The sequence below is a fragment of the Coregonus lavaretus genome, assembly GCF_964263955.1.
Source record: "Coregonus lavaretus genome assembly, chromosome: 15".
NCBI lineage: Eukaryota > Metazoa > Chordata > Actinopteri > Salmoniformes > Salmonidae > Coregonus > Coregonus lavaretus.
In genome coordinates, this window is record NC_140002.1 from 37,868,263 (window position 1) to 37,894,414 (window position 26,152).

Sequence of the window (26,152 nt, forward strand, 5' to 3'; positions counted from 1 at the left end):
AGGAGATAGGGGAAGTCACTCAACGAATACGGTTAAGGAGATAGGGGAAGACACTCACCGAATACAGTGCGGGCGGGAACTGACTCTCTGTTTAGCCAGAAGGAGACCTGAGACAGGATGACAGTCATGATGCACGGGAGGTAGGTTTGAATCACAAAATAGCCAATTTTCCTTTTCAAATGGAAATACGTTGTCATCACTACATATTCTCCTGAAGGGGGGGGGGGGGGGGGGGGAAGAGAGGGAGAGACAGAGAGAGAGAGGGAGAGACAGAGAGAGAGAGAAATGCAGAGGACATGAATTATTAATACAGCTCATGTTCAGTCCAGATAAACACAAGCACCCTGCTGAAATATTCAGAACCATATTTATGAAAGTAAATACAGTGGCATGCATGCTAGCACAGCACTGGGAACATTTTAATACAGTGGCTTTCATGCTAGCACAGCACTGGGAACATTTTAATACAGTGGCTTGCATGCTAGCACAGCACTGGGATCCTGTGGGAAGCCGAGTGTCTGTTTGTGAGAGTAGACGTTAACTGATTGCTTGTGTACCACAGTGTCAGGTTGTTAATAGCCTCGTCAAAAACCAGGCTTCCCTAAACGTGAAGCCTGGGGAAGTCTATGGTAAAAAAATAGCAAAATAGGGGTGGGAACCTCATCAAAATATGTCAATGTATGCCGATTTTGTGTATAGAGCACACTTCTGGAAAAACAGAATTCAGTTTTCCTCCAGGTATTCTGCCATTTTCTGGAACGTTACAAACTAGCATAGGTAACAACTCTCTGCAAAATGTATCTTACCCGGTCTGAAAACATTTATGAACATAACACGCAGCACCAACGGCCATGTGGGGGGAGGGTTCTTGAAATGCAACATCCAATCAAAATCTTGACGCTGGGAGCCAGCATACCATTCAAACCATTTTGGCTAATACAAAATTCTCCAGACCTCCAACTGAACGACGTGATTTTTGAGGTATGGCTATGCGAGACTAGGTTGTTAAAGGCAAAGATTGGTTTTCCCGCCACTGTTGGTCCGGATTAGACCTGTTGACCTTGGCAGCAGTAATACGCCGTCAAAAAGAGCTAGTGTGTGTATGAAAGGGCTGAGAGTAGCACACCTACTGTACCTGTGTGGGTTCAGCTCCTTAGGAAGAGAAATATGTGATACAGTATGACAGGCTATTAGAATATGTCATTTACATTTTAGTCATTTAGCAGACGCTCTTATCCAGAGCGACTTACAGTTAGTGAGTGCATACATTTTCATACTGGCCCCCCGTAGGGAACGGACCCACAACCCTGGCGTTGCAAACGCCATGCTCTACCAACTGAGCTACACGGGGCCCCGGGTCATCTCACGACTACTGTGTTTTAAAAACATTGCCTTGATCCACAGCCACCAATGTGCTGAGAACCTTTCCTGGATGACAGACACACTCCTGGATGACATACACACTCCTGGATGACAGACACACTCCTACATGCTGAGTAGATGTGAGGAAAGGACACTATGTTCGACATAAACAGGAAAATTAAAAAGTGCTAAAACAACCAATATTCCCTATCCTCAAGCCTGTATGTCCAGTATGTACAGCAAATACTGAGAAAACCCTGTGGTATAAGATTCATTGTGGTCTCTCAGATTGATCTCACATTCAGTTGTTGAGGGCAGTGATGTGAGTCAGTAATGTGAGTCAGTGATGTGTCAGTAATGTGAGTCAGTATGAGGCGTCTCTGTGGTGTCACAGTGAATGTACACAAAGGACTGTTCTACCACAACTTACTCTATAGGAGCTGTGTACAGGGTACAACCCTCCTCAGTCCCTATTTACCTCACCCTGCCTGCCTCTATCACTGCAGCCATGAAACCAGACAGACATTGACAGTAGTAAAACAAAGGGCCCTAATGCATCACAGTGACTAAATAGAGGTTTGACACTATCTGTCTCTCACAGGGACCTGCCTTTTGGAGAGCAGGCCACTTAAATGACTTCCCTGATTTGAATAGCTGTCTATGCCTGGTAAAAACAGGTTGACACTCCCCTAAGAGGAGAAAGACAAAACTGTACAAATTGTGGGTGTTGTAGATAAAGGGATTTTGCAGCAGCTATGGCAATCAGAATTTAAGATCAAATGAATGGCTGATCAACAGTGCTGGCTGACAGAATTTCCTATAATTTAGTGCCAATTCAAATGGACTCCAGACCAGAGCTCAATCAGAGGAAAAGTAGTTCTCCCTCCTGCTCCAAGGCTCCTTATCTTTCTACTACTGCGGAATAGTTATCTTACTGCTGAACAAGTTGAACATTTTCGCTCTTGGCTACCATTTAAAATACTTGCTAAAACTGTGCAGATCAATGTGTGTTTCAGTCTGAAACCAGGGTGCCTGGTTAAATACCATGTAAAAGATCAGTCTTCTTCATCTACCCTGAATTTTCACATATTCCATTTTGTTCACAGACGGAGTGTTGGATAACAGGAGAGTTTGCCCTGTGTAGCTCAGTTGGTAGAGCATGGCGCTTGCAATGCCAGGGTTGTGGGTTCGATTCCCACAGGGGGCCAGTATGAAAAAATGTATGCACTCACTAACTGTAAGTCGCTCTGGATAAGAGTCTGCTAAATGACTAAAATGTAAATGTCAGTCTCTCTCCACCAGCCTATAAGAAAGCCACTGCATTCAGTGATCAGTGGGCACCTCCTTCCCCCAAACTCAGCAAGTCTTCCTTTCAGTGGTGAGACCGCACTGACCCCAATAACACTAGCAGAGACCAATCGATGAGGCAGCCACTTGCAGAGCAGCTCAGATAAATGACTTAACAAAAAGACACAAATGGAATCTGTAAGTATATGCCAACGGTGTACAAAAGACAATGGAAAAGGCAGAGAAATGAATTCATCCAAATTGTCTTTCAGGAGCTGAAAAGAAAGACTTCTTGAGAAATTCAAAGCAGATGTTGCATTAGTTATAACCTTTGTTCTGATGTTGTCTCAGTGTTAATGCCTTGATCATATGGCATAATAGAACCTGTGCTGGAACTGCATTTTACTATGAAAGTGGCAGATAGGTTGTATGGGTACCTGTGCTGGAACTCATGGATTCTTTCCCAATATCGTGGCCCAGTAGGTCATACTGGTTTAGCCTTGAACCATCCTTTGCTACGACTACAGATTCCTCATCTTCTTTGGTCCAGATATAGACAACCTCATTGTTGGTATACGCATCTGAGAGACAGAGAGAGAGAGAGAGAGAGAGAGAGAGAGAGAGAGAGAGAGAGAGAGAGAGAGAGAGAGAGAGAGAGAGAGAGAGAGAGAGAGAGAGAGAGAGAGAGAGAGAGAGAGAGAGAGAGAGAGAGAGAGAGAGAGTAGGGAGGGGAAGGGGGTGCAGATGGACACACACACAGGTAGAGGCAGAGACAAAGAATGAGAGTACTAAATGGCAGTTTCCATTGAGTGAATAACACCAGGCACTCTTTTCCATAATTCAGCAGTGCTACCATTGGCTGATTCGGATGATGGCAACAAACAAAGGTTATAAGAAGGAGGGGCATTGATCTGAATAAATGCATATCAATGAAGTATAATTGAATGAGAGTTTAATAAAAGCAGGCGGTGTTTTGATTAGTTTATAAATGTGGCATCTTGAACTCAAGGTACAAAGAATAATGTCATAAATAGGCCTTAAAATCCACAAGGTCAAACTTAGGACAAGGAGCTTAAAAAGCATTAAAGAAACACACACACACACACAAACATTACAGTAGAAGAAGAGACCCCCAGCTGAGCCCAAGAATGTCATTCACACATCAGCCTGAGGTTTGCTAATTAAATATTGATAGCCACAGAGAAGTTATAGTTTTATTCTCATGGGAGACCATTAACTAAAATAGTTAATTCATCTACTTTAATGTGCCTTCATCAATTACAATTGTAATTAGTAATGAAAGGTATTATTCTGTCCTCATGTGTGTGTTCTATGGCTCCATCTGTTTGTAAAGGAGCTACTCAGTGTGGTCAGATTCCCAGCTCCGCTCAGCAGCGAAGGACAACTATGTCAAACACTTTCACTGCACAATAAAGAGCCCAGCCTGCTATTCAAGGCTTTGAAATATTTCACTACACTCATATTCAAGTCAATTCAGAAAGTAGGAGAGAGAGAGAGAGGATGTCAATTCTCTCTGGATGCACAGTACATGCAGAATTTCATTGTCACGGTTTCGGCCGAGGCGGCTCCTTCTCCTTGTTCGGGCAGCCTTCGGCGGTCGTCGTCTCCGGAGTACTAGCTGCCACCGTTCGATGTTTCATGTTTGATTGGTTTTGTCTGTTTGTTACACCTGTTGATTGTTAGTGTTCATTAGGCACCTTATTTAGTTCTCTTGTGTTTGGTCAGGTGTTGTGTGTAATTGTTCTATTGTCACGTGTTGTTGTTTGGTCCTCTGTTTTGTGCTCTCTTTATTTCGTGTTGTTTAAGAGAGTCCTGCACGTTGTGCGTCCTTACTTTGGACAGTCTAGTGTGCGTTTGTTCGCCTGTGGCCTGTTGCCGTGTTTGGCGTGTACTACGGACTTCACTAAAGACATCTGATTTTTGAATCTCTGTGTCCTGCGTGTGATTCCACGTTCCCACTACACTCAACCCTGACATTCATGGCTGCATAATGTCAAGAATACAAGTCTCCATAATCAGTTGTAAGGATAATGCAGCAGACCTAAATATTGCTGCTCAATAAAATCCTAAAGGAAACAACATGACTAGGGCGGTGCATATTATTGACACCATGATAGGAAACTATAGAAATTGAAACGAGCAAAACTGCATGTAAATGTTGTAGTTACATCTGCATAGCAACCTGTCTGGCTCTGAGATCCGCTTTATGCACAATGTAGCATCATATATCTTCAGCCAAATTCGTTTTTTATCTGGACTGACACAACAAACCCGGGGTCTCTTTAGCTGATGTTCAGAATGTGAAAACATGAGAGGTACAGAGCTCGTAGGGAGGGAGAATAAAAGGCATGTAAACTGAACAGAAATATAAACACAACATGTAAAGTGTTGGTCCCATGTTTCATGAGCTGAAATAAAAGATCCCAGAAATGTTCCATACACACAAAAAGCTTATTTCTCTAAAATGTTGTGCACAAATGTGTTTAAATCCCTGTTAGTGAGCATTTCTCCTTTGCCAAGATAATCCATCCACCTGACAGGTGTGGCATATCAATTAGCTGACTAAACCATATGATCATTACACAGGTGCACCTTGTGCTGGGATAATAAATGGCCACTCTAAAATGTGCAGTTTTGTCACACAACACAATGCGACAGATGTCTCAAGTTGAGGGAGCGTGCAATTGGCATGCTGACTGCAGGAATGTCCACCAGAGCTGTTGCCAGAGAATTGAATGTTCATTTCTCTACCATAAGCTGCCTCCAACGTCGTTTTGGAGAATTTGGCAGTATGTCCAACCACAGACCACGTGTATGGCGTCGTGTGGGCGAGCGGTTTGCTGATGTCAACGTTGTGAACAGAGTGCCCCACAGTGGCGGTGGGGTTATGGTATGGGCAGGCATAAGCTACGGACAACGAACACAATTGCATTTTATCGATGGCAATTTAAATGCACAGAGATACTATGATGAGATCCTGAGGCCCATTGTCGTGCCATTCATCCGCCGCCATCACCTCATGATTCAGCATGATAATGCACGGTCCCATGTCGCAAGGATCTGTACACAATTCCTGGAAGCTGAAAATGTCACAGATCTTCCATGGCCTGCATACTCATCAGACATGTCACCCATTTAGCATGTTTGGGATGCTCTGGATCGACGTGTATGACAGCGTGTTCCAGTTCCCGCCAATATCCAGCAACTTTGCACAGCCATTGAAAAGGAGTGGGACAACATTCAACAGGACACAATCAACAGCCTGATCAACTCCATGCGAAGGAGATGTGTCGCGCTGCATGAGGCAAATGGTGTCACACCAGATACTGACTGGTTTTCTGATCCACCCCACTGCCTTACTTTTAAGGTATCGGTGTCCAACAGATGCATATCTGTATTCCCAGTCATGTGAAATCCATAGACTAGGGCCTAATGAATTTATTTAAATTGACTTATTTCCTTATATGAACTGTAACTCAGTAAAATCTTTGAAATTGTTGCATGTTGCGTTTATATTTTTGTTCAGTATACAGTGAGGGAAAAAAGGTGTTTGATCCCCTGCTGATTTTGTACGTTTGCCCACTGACAAAGACATGATCAGTCTATAATTTTAATGGTAGGTTTATTTGAACAGTGAGAGACAGAATAACAACAAAAAAATCTAGAAAAACGCATGTCAAAAATTTTATAAATTGATTTGCATTTTAATGAGGGAAATAAGGTATGTTACCTGTATAAAAGACACCTGTCCACAGAAGCAATCAATCAATCAGATTCCAAACTCTCCACCATGGCCAAGACCAAAGAGCTCTCCAAGGATGTCAGGGACAAGACTGTAGACTTACACAAGGCTGGAATGGGCTACAAGACCATCGCCAAGCAGCTTGGTGAGAAGGTGACAACAGTTGGTGCGATTATTCGCAAATGGAAGAAACACAAAATAACTGTCAATCTCCCTCGGCCTGGGGCTCCATGCAAGATCTCACCTCGTGGATTTGCAATGATCATGAGAACAGTGAGGAATCAGCCCAGAACTACACGGGAGGATCTTGTCAATGATCTCAAGGCAGCTGGGACCATAGTCACCAAGAAAACAATTGGTAACACACTACGCCGTGAAGGACTGAAATCCTGCAGTGCCCGCAAGGTCCCCCTGCTCAAGAAAGCACATATACATGCCCGTCTGAAGTTTGCCAATGAACATCTGAATGATTCAGAGGAGAACTGGGTGAAAGTGTTGTGGTCAGATGAGACCAAAATCAAACTCTTTGGCATCAACTCAACTCGCCGTGTTTGGAGGAGGAGGAATGCTACCTATGACCCCAAGAACACCATCCCCACCGTCAAACATGGAGGTGGAAACATTATGCTTTGGGGGTGTTTTTCTGCTAAGGGGACAGGACAACTTCACCGCGTCAAAGGGACGATGGATGGGGCCATGTACCCTCAAATCCTGGGTGAGAACATCCTGGTGGGTATTCCAGCAAGACAATGACCCAAAACACACGGCCAAGGCAACAAAGGAGTAGCTCAAGAAGAAGCACATTAAGGTCCTGGAGTGGCCTAGCCAGTCTCCAGACCTTAATCCCATAGACAATCTGTAATTTCCCTCATTAAAATGCAAATCAATTTATAACATTTTTGACATGCGTTTTTCTGGATTTTTTGTTGTTGTTATTCTGTCTCTCACTGTTCAAATAAACCTACCATTAAAATTATAGACTGATCATGTCTTTGTCAGTGGGCAATCGTAAAAAACCAGCAGGGGATTCCTCACTGTATACTGAACAAAAATATAAACGCAACATGCAACAATTTCAAAGATTTTACTGAGTTACAGTTCATATAAGGAAATAAGTCAATTTAAATAAATTCATTAGGCCCTAGTCTATGGATTTCACATGACTGGGAATACAAATATGCATCTGTTGGACACATATACCTTAAAAGTAAGGCAGGGGGGTGGATCAGAAAACCAGTCAGTATCTGGTGTCACACATGGTAGGTTTATTTGAACAGTGAGAGACAGAATAACAACAAAAAAATCCAGAAAAACGCATTTCAAAAATGTTATAAATTGATTTGCATTTTAATGAGGGAAATAAGTATTTGACCCCTCTGCAAAACATGACTTAGTACTTGGTGGCAAAACCCTTGTTGGCAATCACAGAGGTCAGACGTTTCTTGTAGTTGGCCACCAGGTTTGCACACATCTCAGGAGGGATTTTGTTCCACTCCTCTTTGCAGATCTTTATTAAGGTTGAGGCTGACGTTTGGCAACTCGAACCTTCAGCTCCCTCCACAGATTTTCTATGGGATTAAGGTCTGGAGACTGGCTAGGCCACTCCAGGACCTTAATGTGCTTCTTCTTGAGCTACTCCTTTGTTGCCTTGGCCGTGTGTTTTGGGTCATTGTCATGCTGGAATACCCATCCACGACCCATTTTCAATGCCCTGGCTGAGGGAAGGATGTTCTCACCCAGGATTTGAGGGTACATGGCCCCATCCATCGTCCCTTTGATGCGGTGAAGTTGTCCTGTCCCCTTAGCAGAAAAACACCCCCAAAGCATAATGTTTCCACCTCCATGTTTGACGGTGGGGATGGTGTTCTTGGGGTCATAGGCAGCATTCCTCCTCCTCCAAACACGGCGAGTTGAGTTGATGCCAAAGAGTTAGATTTTGGTCTCATCTGACCACAACACTTTCACCCAGTTCTCCTCTGAATCATTCAGATGTTCATTGGCAAACTTCAGACGGGCCTGTATATGTGCTTTCTTGAGCAGGGGGACCTTGCGGGCGCTGCAGGATTTCAGTCCTTCACGGCGTAGTGTGTTACCAATTGTTTTCTTGGTGACTATGGTCCCAGCTGCCTTGAGATCATTGACAAGATCCTCCCGTGTAGTTCTGGGCCGATTCCTCACTGTTCTCATGATCATTGCAAATCCACGAGGTGAGATCTTGCATGGAGCCCCAGGCCGAGGGAGATTGACAGTTATTTTGTGTTTCTTCCATTTGCGAATAATCGCACCAACTGTTGTCACCTTCTCACCAAGCTGCTTGGCGATGGTCTTGTAGCCCATTCCAGCCTTGTGTAAGTCTACAGTCTTGTCCCTGACATCCTTGGAGAGCTCTTTGGTCTTGGCCATGGTGGAGAGTTTGGAATCTGATTGATTGCTTCTGTGGACAGGTGTCTTTTATACAGATAACATACCTTATTTCCCTCATTAAAATGCAAATCAATTTATAACATTTTTGACATGCGTTTTTCTGGATTTTTTTGTTGTTATTCTGTCTCTCACTGTTCAAATAAACCTACCATTAAAATTATAGACTGATCATTTCTTTGTCAGTGGGCAAACGTACAAAATCAGCAGGGGATCAAATACATTTTTCCCCTCACTGTACATTATGTTTGTGATCGCTGTGACATTTCCAATGGAAATAAATTATATGTCAGGCTCTGGTCCTGTACCATCTTGATTACTGTCTGGTAATATGGTCAAGTGCAGCAAAGAAAGACCTGGCTCAAAACAGAGCAGCATCCTTGCCCTTAACTGCACATACAGAACTAGCATCAACAACATGTCTGCCAGTCTTTCCTGGTTGAGGGTTGACGAGAGATTAACTGCTTCTCTTCTAGTTGTTATGAGATATATTACTGTGCTGAAAATTCCAGATTGTCTACATAAGCAAATAACATTCAGCTCAGACACCCATACATACCCCACAAGACATGTCACCAGGGATCTCTTCACAGTCCCCAAGTCCAAAACTAATTCAAGGCAATGCACAGTATTATACAGAGCCATGATGGCATGGAACTCCTTACATCTCCAATTACTCAAGCAAACAGCTTAGTTACCTTTTAAAAACTGATTCAAAAAAAAAAAAAAACTCTAAATTAAGCATATAGGAGGACCTGTTTCTTTGTTAACCGCTGAACACAGAATAGCCGCATGTGTGCACTCCCTCAAATCGTTTGGAGAAAATATTCTTTCTATTTTATTCAGCTACACTACCGTTCAAAAGTTTGGGGTCACTTAGAAATGTCCTTGTTTTCGAAAGAAAAACTATTTTTTTGTCCATTAAAATAACATCAAATTGATCAGAAATACAGTGTAGACATTGTTAATGTTGTAAATGGCTATTGTAGCTGGAAACGGCTGATTTTTTATAGAATATCTACATAGGCGAACAGAGGCCCATTATCAGCAACCATCAGTCCTGTGTTCCAATGGCACGTTGTGTTTGCTAATCCAAGTTTATCATTTCAAAAGGCTAATTGATCATTAGAAAACCCTTTTTCAATTATGTTAGCACAGCTGAAAACTGTTGTGCTGATTAAAGAAGCAATAAAACTGGCCTTCTTGAGACTAGTTGAGTATCCGGAGCATCAGCAATTGTGGGTTCGATTACAGGCTCAAAATGGCCAGAAACAAATAACTTTCTTCTGAAACTCATCAGTCTATTCTTGTTCTGAGAAATGAAGGCTATTCCATGCGAGAAATTGCCAAGAAACTGAAGATCTTGTACGCTGTGTCCTACTCCCTTCACAGAACAGCGCAAACTGGCTCTAACCAGAATAGAAAGAGGAGTGGGAGGCCCCGGTGCACAACTGAGCAAGAGGACAAATACATTAGAGTGTCTAGTTTGAGAAACAGATGCCTCACAGGTCCTCAAATGGCAGCTTCATTAAATAGTACCCGCAAAACACCAGTCTCAACGCCAACAGTGAAGAGGTGACTCCGGGATGCTGACCTTCTAGGCAGAGTTGAAAAGAAAAAGCCATATCTCACACTGGCCAATAAAAAGAAAAGATTAAGATGGGCAAATGAACACAGACACTGGACAGAGGAAGATTGGAAAAAAGTGTTATGGACAGACGAATCAAAGTTTGAGGTGTTCGGATCACAAAGATGCTGGAGGAGTGCTTGATGCCATCTGTCAAGCATGGTGGAGGCAATGTGATGTCTGGGGGTGCTTTGGTGGTGGTAAATTGGGAGATTTATACAGGTTAAAGGGGATCTTAAAGAAGGAAGGTTATCACTCAATTTTGCAACGCCATGCCATACCCTGTGGACGGCGCTTGATTGGAGCCAATTTCCTCCTACAACAGGACAATGACCCAAAGCACAGCTCCAAACTATGCAATAACTATTTAGAGAAGAAGCAGTCGGCTGGTATTCTGTCTATAATGTAGTGGCCAGCACAGTCACCGGATCTCAACCCTATTGAGCGGTTGTGGGAGCAGCTTGACTGTATGGTACATAAGAAGTGCCCATCAAGCCAATTCAACTTGTGGGAGGTGCTTCAGGAAGCATGGAGTGAAATCTCTTCAGATTACCTCAACAAAATGACAACTAGAATGCCAAAGGTCTGCAAGGCTGTAATTGCTGCAAATGAAGGATAGTTTGACGAAAGCAAAGTTTGAAGGACACAATTATTATTTCAATTAAAAACCATTATTTCTAACCTTGTCAATGACTACATTCCCTATTCATTTTGCTACATTTCCTATTCAAACTTTTGGAAAACAAGGACATTTCTAAGTGACCCCAAACTTTTGAACGGTAGTGTACAGTCGTGGTCAAAGGTTTTGAGAATGACACAAGTAATTCTCAAAAGTTTGCTGCTTCAGTGTTATGATATATTTTTGTCAGATGTTACTATGGTATACTGAAGTATAATTACAAGCATTCCATAAGTGTCAAAGGCTTTTATTGACAATTATATTAAGTTTATGCAAAGAGTCAATATTTGCAGTGTTGACCCTTCTTTTTCAAGACCTCTGCAATCCGCCCTGGCATGCTGTCAATTAACTTCTGGGCCACATCCTGACTGATGGCAGCCCATTCTTGCATAATCAATGCTTGGAGTTTGTCAGAATTTGTGGGGTTTTGTTTGTCTACCCGCCTCTTGAGGATCGACCACAAGTTCTCAATGGGATTAAGGTCTGGGGAGATTCCTGGCCATGGACCCAAAATGTCTATGTTTTGTTCCCCGAGACACTTAGTTATCACTTTTGCCTTATGGCAAGGTGCTCCATCATGCTGGAAAAGGCATTGGTCGTCATCAAACTGTTCTTGGATGGTTGGGAGAAGTTGCTCTCGGAGGATGTGTTGGTACCATTCTTTATTTATTGCTGTGTTCTTAGGCAAAATTGTGAGTGAGCCCACTCCCTTGGCTGAGAAGCAACCCCACACATGAATGGTCTCAGGATGCTTTACTGTTGACATGACACAGGACTGATGGTAGCGCTCACCTCCAGACAAGGTGTTTTCCGGATGCCCCAAACAATCGTAAAGGGGATTCATCAGAGAAAATGACTTTACCCCAGTCCTCAGCAGTCCGATCCTTGTTCCTTTTGCAGAATATCAGTCTGTCCCTGATGTTTTTCCTAGAGAGAAGTGGCTTCTTTGCTGCCCTTCTTGACACCAGGCCATCCTCCAAAAGTCTTCACCTCACTGTTCGTGCAGATGCACTCACGTCTGCCTGCTGCCATTCCTGAGCAGGCTCTGCACTGGTGGTGCCCCGATCCCGCAGCTGAATCAACTTTAGGAGACGTCCTGGCGCTTGCTGGACTTTCTTGGGCGCCCTGATGCCTTCTTCACAACAATTGAACCTCTCTCCTTGAAGTTCTTGATTATCCAATAAATGGTTGATTTAGGTGCAATCTTACTAGCAGCAATATCCTTGCCTGTGAAGTCCTTTTTGTGCAAAGCAATGATGACGGCACGTGTTTCCTTGCAGGTAACCATGGTTAACAGAGGAAGAACAATGATTTCAAGCACCACCCTCCTTTTAAAGCTTCCAGTCTGTTATTCTAACTCAATCAGCATGACAGAGTGATCTCCAGCCTTGTCCTCGTCAACACTCTCACCTGTGTTAACGAGAGAATCACTGACATGATGGCAGCTGGTCCTTTTGTGGCAGGGCTGAAATGCAGTGGAAATGTTTTTTTGGGATTAAGTTAATTTTCATGGCAAAGAGGGACTTTGCAATTAATTGCAATTCATCTGATCACTCTTCATGACATTCTGGAGTATATGCAAATTGCCATCATCAAAACTGAGGCAGCAGACTTTGTGAAAATTAGCATTTGTGTCATTCTCAAAACTTTTGACCACGACTGTATATATAAGACTTTATTACAGCAGACTAAAAACAGTTGCATGCATTTGTGAATTGCGGTTTATTTATTGTTCAGGCTAATTATTCAAAGCTCCCTTTGTTAATTAATTTTAAAACTAAAATGCTTGATTGCATTTCAAAGCATGTGATGGCATGAACGAATGAATGATTGATTGATACAGTAGCCTATATATTGAAATCTAGGCCTAAGTAAGTTACGGTATTAAGACTAAACAGGACGCGCTCTTAGGCCTACAGCTCGATGGCGGTTATACAAGGCTGCTATACTAAGCCTACTAATGATAACGACATTACTTATTATTATAATGATGATCATAATAATAATTGTAATAATAACAATAATAAGGAGATCAAGAAAAAGGAGGGTATAGGAGCGAGAGCTGCATGTATATTACAATATGTGTGACAAACAGGTGCTGTTAGATTACAATATAATTTTTCTGTCTGTTTGGAACAATGTAAACAACACTAAATATATTATAAGCAATACCAGTCTGTTCTAACGGAAAAAAAAGTGTAAAGCCTTTATTACACATAGCAAAGATTAAAAACAGCTGAATCTGTGAAATTGCTTTATCCAACATTTTGCCGTCGCATGAGGCTTCGTGCTCACGGAATCAGTAGGCTATTAAACAAACACTCAAACAGACAACAGATATATATATATGGATGATTTATAAAGTCAGGCACATTTAACAGTTAGGCTATTGATTATAGACCTAATTAAGTTGGGGTTTGTGCTCTCCTCCATTTTCTTAGACAATTAGACTAAGGCAAGGGCTGTTTCCTCGTCTCTGCTGCTGCTGCCTCCGCCGCATTGTTCTCAATCCCAATATGCTGGTTAATTTTGCTATTATGCACACAGCAACATAGGGAAAGGCGCCAATTCTACGGTGAAATTCTTAGTGTTGCACAATTATTTTTACATAATATAACCATATTCAATTTCAGTATCACATCTTAGAGTGATGGACTGTGCCATGCCCGTGACCTCCACAATGGATTAGTCCAATGAGACAGGCGCGAATCAGACAGGTGTCTTGTGCACCATGAAAAAAATACACAAATTGTGACTGCTTGACTAAAGAAATCTCGGTCAACCAACAGCCTATCGACCAAACAATCGACCAGTCAACTAAGTCAGCCCTCGTTGGTATCATTTTTGTTGTTGTATTGTTTGTATATCGTTGTATTTTACATTTCTGTGACTGTCCTTGTCTATCAGTGTATCAGTGTTTTGTTATTGTCATGTTTTGTGTTTCTCGTGGACACTAGGAAGAGTAGCTGCTGCTTCTGCAAAAGCTAACTGGGATCCAAATAGACAAATAAAATAAAATAGCGGTGATTGGGGCGAGCAAGTGCTGTAACACGGCAGGCCTCAACAAAGGCCGCTAATTACATGCCAACCATGTGTCGTTGCGCTAAGGAGACGATTGTTCTTGGGCTTTGCAGCGGATTTTCATTTACATAAATACATATTAGAGGAGGAGCCGTGCTGAAGGGAGCATTGTGACAGTGTGCCAATAAGAGTCCTGCTTGCTGAAGGAAAAAACAGCCCTGAAAGCCTGCTGTTTTATTCACAATGTCCTGACCGCCGCCGCATCACTCTGACTTTTAATATTGGCAGAGTTATTATTTCTAGGAACATGAACTTATAAAAGAACCTCACCCTGTTTTAAACGCTGTGAAACATATGAGTCTCTGGTTGAGGAGGACAGTGACGGAGATAGAACTAAGGGAAAGGCCTCTATTGTACTCTAACGTTACATGCAATTCACACAGTCCATTCAAGGCTGCGGCCAAATTGAATTGACTCACAGCTTTGATTGAAACGGAATGGCAAGTTGGCGAAGAACAACGGACCATTGTTTTACATGTAGACGTCTGATTTGATCTATGACCTCCATTTCTGTGATGTCAGCTATGTGGACCTGATACAGATGTATATCTAGAGAGACTTACAGCTTCCAAACTTCAGAGGACAGGCGTGTGTATCCATGGGAAAATCCTCCAAGTGCATGGGACACTCAGCGTGGATGGTCAGCCTGGTCAGAGAGGGAGAAAAACAACAAAGACATGTTAGTGGCAGGCCTTAAACACTCCATGACACCTGTCACATGGCAGCAACACATTCTGTACGTTAACGCTTTATGTGTTGAGGCATCCTTTTAAATTTGCCAGATCCTGTTCAGTATCATTCTAAAGGGCAAAGCAGTGGCTCGTCCACTTCAATAACTTTTACTGCACACCATTCTTAGTCTCTCATCCTGTCACGCAGAGCTTCAATAGAAACATGAATGCCAGGGCCTTAGTCATTGTCCTCTGTATCTGAATACAATGAGCATACACCACGTCTCCTTCGGGCCACCCAAGGTTGTCCTGCCCCCAATGGCAGGGGAATAGGAGCGGCAGGTGGCCTAGAGGTTAGAGCATTGGGCCAGTGACCTGAAGGTCGCGAGTTTGAATCCCCGAGCCGACAAGGGGAAAAAATCTGTTGAGGTGCCCTTGAGCAAGGCACTTAACCCTAATTGCCCAATAGTTGCCTCTCAGGGGGAGTTGGGATTTGCAAAAAACACAATCCCAATTCACACGTGTGAAACAGGAAAAATATAAGCACCCACTTAATTAATTAATATTATGGTTTGCCAGATATAATCTGCAGTTCTGAGACTTACCTGACATTTGAGTTTTGTTGAAAGGAGAGTGGAGGGGAGGGGAGGGGGATGATGTGAGTGAGGGGAACAGTCTGTATTGCGTCTGGCCGTCAATGTGCCTGTTGAGGACTACTAAAGTATGTCTTGGTTGCCAGTGATTTGTCAGTTTTCCCATCAGCAGAGCTCAATGCTCCTATTCCCTCCCTCCACTACTAAGGCCAGAGCCAGCCAAACTGCTCTGCAGACCTGTGGAGCAGCCAGACAGTCAGCTAGTCCTCTGAGCTATGTGATCTCCTGCAGCCTCCTCATCCAGTTGATTAGATATTGACCTGCTGATCCTCGGCACATCACCTACTCCACTCCTGAGGGAGGGAGCTCTGCAAATCATGCAGCAGTGATGGGAGGAGACTGGCATCTGCCTGGGAGATCACATCTCACAACACACATCACATCACACAACAACAGAACCAGTACTGTACGATTCTCCATACAACGAGCCAGAACAACTTCAATGTACCTTGGTGTCTGGAACTCCATTGGAAGAATGCGACCATTCTTCCACGAGAAATTCCATCATTTGGTGTTTTGTTGATGGAAAACGCTTTCTCAGGCGCTGCTCCAGAATCTCCCATGTGTTCAATTGGGTTGAGATCTGGTGATATGGCTTACATTGTTTTAATGCTCATCAAACCATTCAGTGAACACTCGTGCCCTGTGGATGGGGGCATTGTCACCCTATGGTGGCATAGCCATGGTAGCCAAAATAAGGGCCTGCCCAGCATTTTTATACATGACCCTAAGCATGATGGGATGTTAATTGCTTAATTAACTCAGGAACCACACCTGTGTGGAAGCACCTGCTTTCAATATACTTTGTATCTCTCATTCACTCAAGTGTTTCCTTTATTTTGGCAGTTACCTTCAGTATATCTGGAATTTAGATATTCTTGTTTTGTACTCTAATTTGTTTTTGGAATACATTTACATTTAAGTCATTTAGCAGACGCTCTTATCCAGAGCGACTTACAGTTAGTGAATACCTATTTTTTTTATATATACTGGCCCCCCGTAGGAATCGAACCCACAACCCTGGCGTTGCAAACGCCATGCTCTATCAACTGAGCTACATCCCTGCCGGCCATTCCCTCCCCTACCCTGGACGACGCTGGGCCAATTGTGCGCCGCCCATGAGTCTCCCGGTCACGGCCGGCTGCGACAGAGCCTGGATTCGAACCAGGATCTCTAGTGGCACAGTTAGCACTGCGATGCAGTGCCTTAGACCACTGCGCCACTCAGGAGTACAATATACAGCAATGCATTCTGGGAAATAGTAACCCTGAGAATAACAACAACATATCTTTTCACCACCTCCATTATGCAATAGATCAACTCAGCACAGCTCCAATGTATTCCCCACCATTGTTAAAACCATAAAACCCATTGATTTCTATTTTGTGTCCTCGTCACTTTCACTAAAATGCAGCGGTTCAATCTTTCAATTAACCCTGTGACCAAAGAAACTCAGAGCATGCATGGTAAGACATCTTGTTGATTAAATACACCTTTACACTAGAGTCTAGTTGAATACTGCTGTGATTTTGAGCAATGGCCCTTACCCCCAGCCATCAAGATGTCGGCAATATTTCACAAAGTCTACACAGTACCACCACTCCTAAGTGTTCAATGAGATAAAGCATTTTACCTCCTGGGTAATCTTCAACCATAATGGTTATAATGTTCTTGGCCTTGCAAATTAACTGCACTTGGAGGAAGGAGAACACTTTACTGCTGACATTAATTAATGGCCTTCCTGTGTGTGTGTGTGTGTGTGTGTGTGTGTGTGTGTGTGTGTGTGTGTGTGTGTATGTATGTATGTGTGTGCCTGTCGGCCCAGAGAACCACAGCAAAAACGGCCTCACGGGGCCAACCCTTCCTTCTCCGGTTGCCGCCTCCACCTCCCGAAAAACAGCTGCATCGATCGCAGTGCCATCGCCAGAGCCTGTAGTACCATGTCTCTGTTGGAGCTCCAGGGGGGCCTTGGAGGGAGCTGTGTGTTCCATTCCACCCACCCACCCCAACCCCCCTTTATTTTAAAGTTCTCCTCCATACCTCACCAGCTCCTGAAAACTTCTCCCATTATACACTGTAATCTGTCCGGTGGAGTAGATGAGTCTGTATTGATGGAACTCTATTGCATTTCTAGCTAGTGGTTTGGCTGATTCACAGCTTCTGGAGGACTTTCAGATTCTGCCTGTCAGCCTGTCAATCTATCACTTCCACTCTCTTTGTAATAATAAGCTTTCACCTTGACATATACACCTCACAGACAACAAATGGTCACGTCACATGCTGACACTGGACCTTTGTCTGGCGCTGAGAGACATACACCTCCACCTCTTCCTCCTCCGTGCGATGAGTGAGAAATCTACTGTCAGGTCCAGGGCAGATCGTTCATCACACTTATCACCATATTTGGGGACTCTGGATCATGATCAATGAGTCTCCCTCTCCTGGTTGGGAATCCCTGGTGAGAACATACGCTACTCTAATGATGACACCTCCTCCTAAATTGGGGGAGAACCGTACCCCACCTACTCCACCTCCCCCTAAGGAAGACACCCCTGGGAGAGGAGGAGGAGGAAGAGGGGGGTTGACAAGAGAGAGGTGGAGTATAAATGAGCTGTAAAGTTTTATGGAAGGCTGTCATCTGTCAAGGTGACATTCAACAAGTCAAATGCAGTAGAATGGAGAATTGACCTTTTCTCAAGGTCAATATATCCTAAATATCCTGCCCGGGAGTATACATCACTAGAGTGTAATTTCTGCTGAAGCCATTACATTTCTACTGTTCTACTCTTGGCTTTAAAGCCGCAGACAAGGCTCACAATATTACTATCCAGTCAAGTTTTTTTTACCACAGTGCTATTCTTTGGGTTCTGATGCCTGGTGCTTAGGTTGTGTCTAGGTCACAAGCTCTCACAGTTATAACAACGCACGGCAATTAGCTCAAGAGAAAATCTCTGTCATTTACCGTTATCAACAATGACTTGCAGAAACGCTCTGAATCGCACAGTACTACTCTCATACCACACAATGAATGTACTGCTACATTAGGCTAAATCATATTATGGAATATGTATATTGAAATAGAGAGGTAGCTGTAAAGCATTATGGTGGTAACTATGGTGGTAATTAACACAGAATCCAGTCTCAGGGTAGGGTAGGGTAGGTAGGCCTAATGGCCGGCTAGCTCAAACGTCTCCTATGCATTGTGTTAGTGTGCGTCAGGGCCTGGTTGCCTAGAAACCTGAGATAGGGCTGTATTTTTAGTCCACTTGAGCAACAGAATTGTCCTTTACTATTGTGCTTCATTCAAAATGTAAATGCTCTGCTCTCTCTGCCATGATTACCCCTCTGTATTGGAGACCAGAGGAAGAATACAATAAGACTTCATTAATCCTTTAAAAATTCTCAGGAGATGTTATTGCAGTTCATGCCCTTGAACATGTTGGACACTGAAGAACATAGAAAACACATTTTGTACAGTTATACAACCAGATGTCTAAAAGAGGAAACCATTGGCCAGTGGTATAACAAGGTCATGCTGACGTGACTAGCAGGGACATGAAGCCCTGAATGAACAGAATCTATTCCGTAACTAGCTTAGTGGTTAAGAGCGTTGTGCCAGTAACCGAAAGGTCGCTGGTTCTAATCCCCGAGCCGACTAGGTGAAATATCTGTCGATGTGCCCTTGAGCAAGGCACTTAACCCTAATTGCTCCTGTAAGTCGCTCTGGATAAGAGCGTCTGCTAAATGACTAAATGGTAAATGTAATGAACTGCAAGTGTTCACATCAGCCCCCTTCACAAAAGACTACTTCTGAACAGGAGCAAAAGGCCACCCAAAACAGCTCCCTGTATCAGTGTTTCGAAAAAAGATTCAAACCAGAGATGACTTCAGATTCACAGTATCTGTTGAACTACAGTAGAGTTTCTGGATGGCATTAAGACTAAGCTTTACAAGTATCATTGGCTCAGCAGGTACGTTTCCTCACACAAATCACACAGTGAGGTTAAAAAGATGACATTGAGAGCAGAGAAAACATCCCAGCCTCCCTCTTACAGGATATAACTCTCCAGTTAATACTTACAAGATGGTGCCGACAGACATGGTCGCCATGTTTCTAGCTCCTAGTCAACTTTGTAGTAATTATTTTTTGTTGTTGTTATTTCTTACATTATTTGCTCAGAACGTTTCTTGCATTATTACCTACAGCGAAAATAACTTTTAGATATTAGATTCGCGGTCACTCACCAGTATTTCGACCAGAAATGCGACTTTCCTGAATTGGATCCTTTGTTTGAACTCACGAGGCAATTCCATTAATCCCGGGGGCTGCTCCAAGACGCCGTCACCGGAGAAGAGGAATAAGGTCTTGGCTCCTAGTCAGACTCAGGAGGCGTACATACCATCCACCGCTTCAGAGTATATTACTCGCTAACACTCAGTCCCTTGACAATAAAGTAGACAAGCCAGGGCGAGGATCTCCTTCCAGAGAGACATCAGGGACTGTAACATACATTGTTTTACGGAATCTTGGCTCTCTGGATATACTGTCCCCATCCATTCAGTCAGTGGGGTTCTCAGTCCTTCGCGCAGATAGGAACTCTCCGGGAAAAAGAAAGGTGGAGGTGTATGTTTCATAATAAACTACTCATGGTGTGATTGTGGTAACGTACAGGAACTCAAGTCCTTTTGTTCTCCTGATCTGGAATATCTCACCATCAAATGCCGACCGCATTACCTCCCTATAATTATTTTGGGGGTCATCGTCACGGCCGTGTATATCCTCCTCAAGCCGACGGAGGAACTACACAGGACTTTGTGCAAACTGGAAACCGCATATCCTGAGGCTGCATTTATTGTAGCTGGGGACTTTAATAAAGGAAATCTGAGGAAAACACTACCGAAATTCTATCAACACATCTCCTGTGCTACTCGCGCATCGAGAACTCTGGACCATTTCTACTCCCCCTTCCGGGACAGCTACAAGGCCCTTCCCCGCCCTCCCTTCAGCAAATCAGGTCACACCTCCATTTTGCTCCTACCCTCCTATAGGCAGAGACTTAAACAGGAAGTACACGTGGTAAGGACTTTTCAACATTGGTCTGACCAATCAGAATCTATGCTTCAAGATTGTTTTGATCACTCAGACTGGAAATGTTCCGGGTTGGCTCTGAGAATAATATTGACGTATACGCTGACTCTGTGACGGAGTTCATCAGGAAGTGCATAGAGGATGTTGTTCCCACTGTGACGATTAGAACTTATCCAAACTAAAAACTGTGGATAGATGGGCGCATTCGCGCAAAACTGAAAGCGCGAACTGCCACATTTAACCTCAGCAAAGTGACTGGGAACATGGATGTTTACAAACAGACCAGCTATGCCCTCTGTAAGGCAATCAAACAGACAAAACGACAGTATAGGGACAAAGTGGAGTCGCAATTCAACAGCTCAGACACGAGACGTATGTGGCAGGGACTCCAGACAATCACGGATTATAAAAGGAAAGCCAGCCACGTCACGGACACCATCGCCTCGCTCTCAGGCTAGCTAAACACCTTTTTCGCACACTTCGACGAAAACACAGAGCTGCCGACGCGGGACACCACAGCTCACAAGGACTGTGATCTCTCGTTCTCCGTGGCCGAAGTGAGTAAGACATTTAACCCTCGCAAGGCTGCCGGCCCAGACAGCATCCCAAACCATGTCCTCAGAGCATGTGCAGACCACCTGGCTGGAGTGTTTACGGACATAATCAATCTCTTCCTATCCCAGTCTGTTGTCCCCACTTGCTTTAAGATGTCCACCATTTCTCCTGTACCCAAGAAAGCGAAGGTAACTGAACAAAATAACTATCGCCCGTAGCACTCACTTCTGTCATCATGAAGTGCTTTGAGAGGCTAGTTAAGGATCATATCACCTCCACCTTACCCAACACCCTAGACCCACTACAATTTGTATACCACCCCAACAGATCCACGGATGACACAATTGCCATCGCTCTGCCCTGTCCCATCTGGACAAGAGGTATAACTTAAGAATGCTGTTCATCGACTACAGCTCAGCCTTCAACACCATAGTGCCCTCCAAGCTCATCACTAAGCTCTGGGCCCTGGGTCTGAACCCCGCCCTGTGCAACTGGGTCCTGGACTTCCTGACGGGCCAATCCCAGGTGGCAAAGGTAGGCAACAACGCCTCAACACGGGGGCCCCACAAGGGTGCATGCACATTTTTTTACATTTTAGTAATTTAGCAGACGCTCTTATCCAGAGCGACTTACAGTTAGTGAGTGCATACATTTTCCATACTGGCCCCCCGTGTGAATCGAACCCACAACCCTGGCTTTGCAAGCGCCATGCTCTACCAACTGAGCTACAGGAGACCTTAAGGTAGACTTCCACATCTCCAACTCAATCATCAAGTTTCCTGACGACACAAAACAGTGGTAGGCCTGATTACCAACAACGATGAGACAGCCTACAGAGAGGAGGTGAGGGCCCTGTCGGAGTGGTGCCAGGAAAAATAACTTCTCCTTCAACATTAACAAAATGAAGGAGCTGATTGTGGACTTCAGGAGGCAGCAGAGAGAGCACACCTAGGGCTTTTATGGTGACCGTATTACCGCCACACTGGCGACCGCAGTCAAATTCCACGTGACCGTTTAGTCATGCTAACTAGGCTTTTCCAAAACTGCGCTCTGATGCCGCTGATGGTCATTAGTAGCCTACCAAACTTTCTAACGTCCAGTCGCTAATGGCCTGGTACGCAGAGCTCTATAGTCCCTCTAATCACTCTGACATCAATGCAAATGCATTCAAAAATCAAATTAAACACTTCATGAGAGCTTATGCGCTCATGTTGTGCAACATTTCTATAGGCTATGCAATTGCGTGAGTTTTGATGGCCTCTATTAAAAAGAGGAGGATCCCATCAGCTTTCTATAGGCTAGGCCTACTATATTTATTTCTCAACTTTTCTAATAGTAAGCACATTGCTTCACTTTACAACAGGTGTATAGCCTACTCGGCTGGCATGAAAATGAGCTGCGGGAAAAGTATCCTCCATTCACTATCTAAGTGCATACGTGACATGTATTATTTTCCCCTGCCCCTTTCCCGACAGATGCATGATAATGGACCATTCTAAATCAAAACTATTTTCATACATATATCATTTAGTATATGTAAAGACAATATTAAATTGAGAATAGTCTGATGTGTGACAATATTATCACGTGCAGTGTAAGGCAATATTATCACGTGCAGTCTAAGGCAAGAAACAGCGCATGCCTTTTTTCCCCAACTTTTTCAAATCATAGTCGCACACATCATGTAGCCTACCCTATAGGCCTATTTGTTTTGATAAAGTTCGTATCAAAACTAAAGTGGCCAAATAACTCCAAACATAGCCTATACTGTGGGGAGAACAAGTATTTGATACACTGCCGATTTTACAGGTTTTCCTACTTACAAAGCATGTAGAGGTCTGTAATTTTTATCATAGGTACACTTCAACTGTGAGAGACGGAATCTAAAACAAAAATCCAGAAAATCACATTGTATGATTTTTAAGTAATTAATTTGCATTTTATTGCATGACATAAGTATTTGATCACCTACCAACCAGTAAGAATTCCGGCTCTCACAGACCTGTTAGTTTTTCTTTAAGAAGCCCTCCTGTTCTCCACTCATTACCTGTATTAACTGCACCTGTTTGAACTCGTTACCTGTATAAAAGACACCTGTCCACACACTCAATCAAACAGACTCCAACCTCTCCACAATGGCCAAGACCAGAGAGCTGTGTAAGGACATCAGGGATAACATTGTAGACCTGCACAAGGCTGGGATGGGCTACAGGACAATAGGCAAGCAGCTTGGTGAGAAGGCAACAACTGTTGGCGCATTTATTAGAAAATGGAAGAAGTTCAAGATGACGATCAATCACCCTCGGTCTGGGGCTCCATGCAAGATCTCACCTCGTGGGGCATCAATGATCATGAGGAAGGTGAGGGATCAGCCCAGAACTACACGGCAGGACCTGGTCAATGACCACAGTCTCAAAGAAAACCATTAGTAACACACTACGCCGTCATGGATTAAAATCCTGCAGCGCACGCAAGGTCCCCCTGCTCAAGCCAGCGCATGTCCAGGCCCGTCTGAAGTTTGCCAATGACCATCTGGATGATCCAGAGGAGGAATGGGAGAAGGTCATGTGGTCTTATGAGACAAAAATAGAGCTTTTTGGTCTAAACTCCACTCGCCGTGTTTGGAGGAAGAAGAAGGATGAGTACAACCCCAAGAACACCATCCCAACCGTGAAGCATGGAGGTGGAAACATAATTCTTTGGGGATGCTTTTCTGCAAAGGGGACAGGACGACTGCACCATATTGAGGGGAGGATGGATGGGGCCATGTATTGCGAGATCTTGGCCAACAACCTCCTTCCCTCAGTAAGAGCATTGAAGATGGGTCGTGGCTGGGTCTTCAAGCATGACAACGACCCGAAACACACAGCCAGGGCAACTAAGGAGTGGCTCCGTAAGAAGCATCTCAAGGTCCTGGAGTGGCCTAGCCAGTCTCCAGACCTGAACCCAATAGAAAATATTTGGAGGGAGCTGACAGTCCGTATTGCCCAGCGACAGCCCCGAAACCTGAAGGATCTGAGAAGGTCTGTATGGAGGAGTGGGCCAAAATCCCTGCTGCAGTGTGTGCAAACCTGGTCAAGACCTACAGGAAACGTATGATCTCTATAATTGCAAACAAAGGTTTCTGTACCAAATATTAAGTTCTCCTTTTCTGATTTATAAAATACTTATGTCATGCAATAAAATGCAAATTAATTACTTAAAAATCATACAATGTGATTTTCTGGATTTTTGTTTTAGATTCCGTCTCTCACAGTTGAAGTGTACCTATGATAACAATTACAGACCTTCGATTTTATTTTGAAATATTGCGATATGTCTGGCTTGGCCTTTCTACTTTTCACAGACAGTCACAACTCAACAATAATCTGCCCAAATTGCGCGTTACCTTTACCTTCCGACTGTAGGCAATGCGATTGTAATTTTTTAAAAGCTAATTATCCTCTGTGGCCAAATCATGCTTTTGTAGCCTATTTTTTATGATTATATTTATTTCTGTATAGACTAGGCTAATTAGGCTATATAGTTTTGGCAATTTAATTCAATTTACTTTAGGGAAAGCTTACCTCCTCCTAGCCTTATTGACGTGCTGCCTATACTTGCATATTGAAAACCTTACCGCATTCAACCTCCATTCACTATTTGAGTGCAGGCTACGGATTACATGTTTATTTTATTTTTTTGTGGGCCATTCTCATGCTTTTCATGCAACTTTTTTCAAATCATCATTAGAGTTGCATTACGTAGCCTGTGAATGTATGAAAAATCAAAACATATAGCCTAAAGTTTGTATTATAACTAAAGTTGCATAAATAACTCATATAGGACCTGTTTCTATATGTGCACTCCCTCTGAAATAGTCTGGGGAAAATATCCTTTCTATTTTATCAAGCTATGTTCAATTGTATTATTCATACTATAAAAATAAATAAAAAGAATGCCATGGAATTCTTAGCAAATCTTGTCTGCTAAATGAACTAGTGGTGCCCACTTCGATTTGCATAGCCATATCAGGGCATAACATAAGGACAATTCAGTTCTTATGAAATGTTCTTCATATCATATTTCTTTAGACCTGTCTAAAATAAATAATGGATTTATTGTGATGTTGTAGGCTATATTAAATTGATTTATTATGCTTTTTTAAATGTAGATGTTCCAAAAGGTCCGTATCAGTGGCTTGTAGGCTATGCGTGGAAGCCAGGATATACTAAACGTGTTTGTTAATCAACGGTCAATTACCGTGAGAGCGGCAGTTCTTTTCATGACAATCACCGGCTGACAAAATTGCATGACCATTAATACAGGTAACGAGTGGAGGACAGAGGAGCCTCTTAAAGAAGAAGTTACAGGTCTGTGAGAGCCAGAAATCTTGCTTGTTTGTAGGAGACTTACTTATTTTCCACCATAATTTGCAAATAAATTCATAAAAAATCCTACAATGTGATTTTCTGGATTTTCTTTTCTCATTTTGTCTGTCATAGTTGACGTGTACCTATTATGACAATTACAGGCCTCTCTCATCTTTTTAAGTGGGAGAACTTGCACAATTGGTGGCTGACTAAATAAAAATTTTCCCCACTGTACATAGTCATTGAACACTGGTCACTTTAATAATGTTTACATACTGTCTTACAATTGAGACATTTGAGACATGGATTGTGTATGTGTGCCATTCAGAGGGTGAATGGGCAAGACAAAAGATTGAAGTGCCTTTGAACGGGGTATGGTAGTAGGTGCAAGGCGCACCAGTTTGAGTGTGTCAAGAACTGCAACGCTGCTGGGTTTTTCACGCTCAACAGTTTCCCCTGTGTATCAAGAATGGTCCACCACCCAAAGAACATTCAGCCAACTTGACACAACTGTGGGAAGCATTGGAGTCAACATGGGCCAGCATCCCTGTGGAACACCTTCGACACCTTATAGTCCGTGCCCCGACGAGTTGAGGCTGTTCTGAGGGCAAA

General features: G+C 43.3%; 1 protein-coding gene across 1 annotated transcript in view; it reads right to left on the reverse strand.

Annotated features, from left to right (window-relative positions):
• The window catches only part of LOC311142137 (gamma-aminobutyric acid receptor subunit alpha-3-like), a gene marked incomplete at both ends in the record, with an annotated part of 106,242 nt that overhangs the window by 17,495 nt on the left and 62,595 nt on the right, over positions 1-26,152 (reverse strand). The window contains 3 exons of the mRNA XM_084177727.1: positions 59-211; positions 3,087-3,230; positions 14,784-14,866. Of these exons, the coding sequence (XP_084033853.1) occupies positions 59-211; positions 3,087-3,230; positions 14,784-14,866 (380 nt within the window). The remainder of the gene's footprint in view (positions 1-58; positions 212-3,086; positions 3,231-14,783; positions 14,867-26,152) is intronic.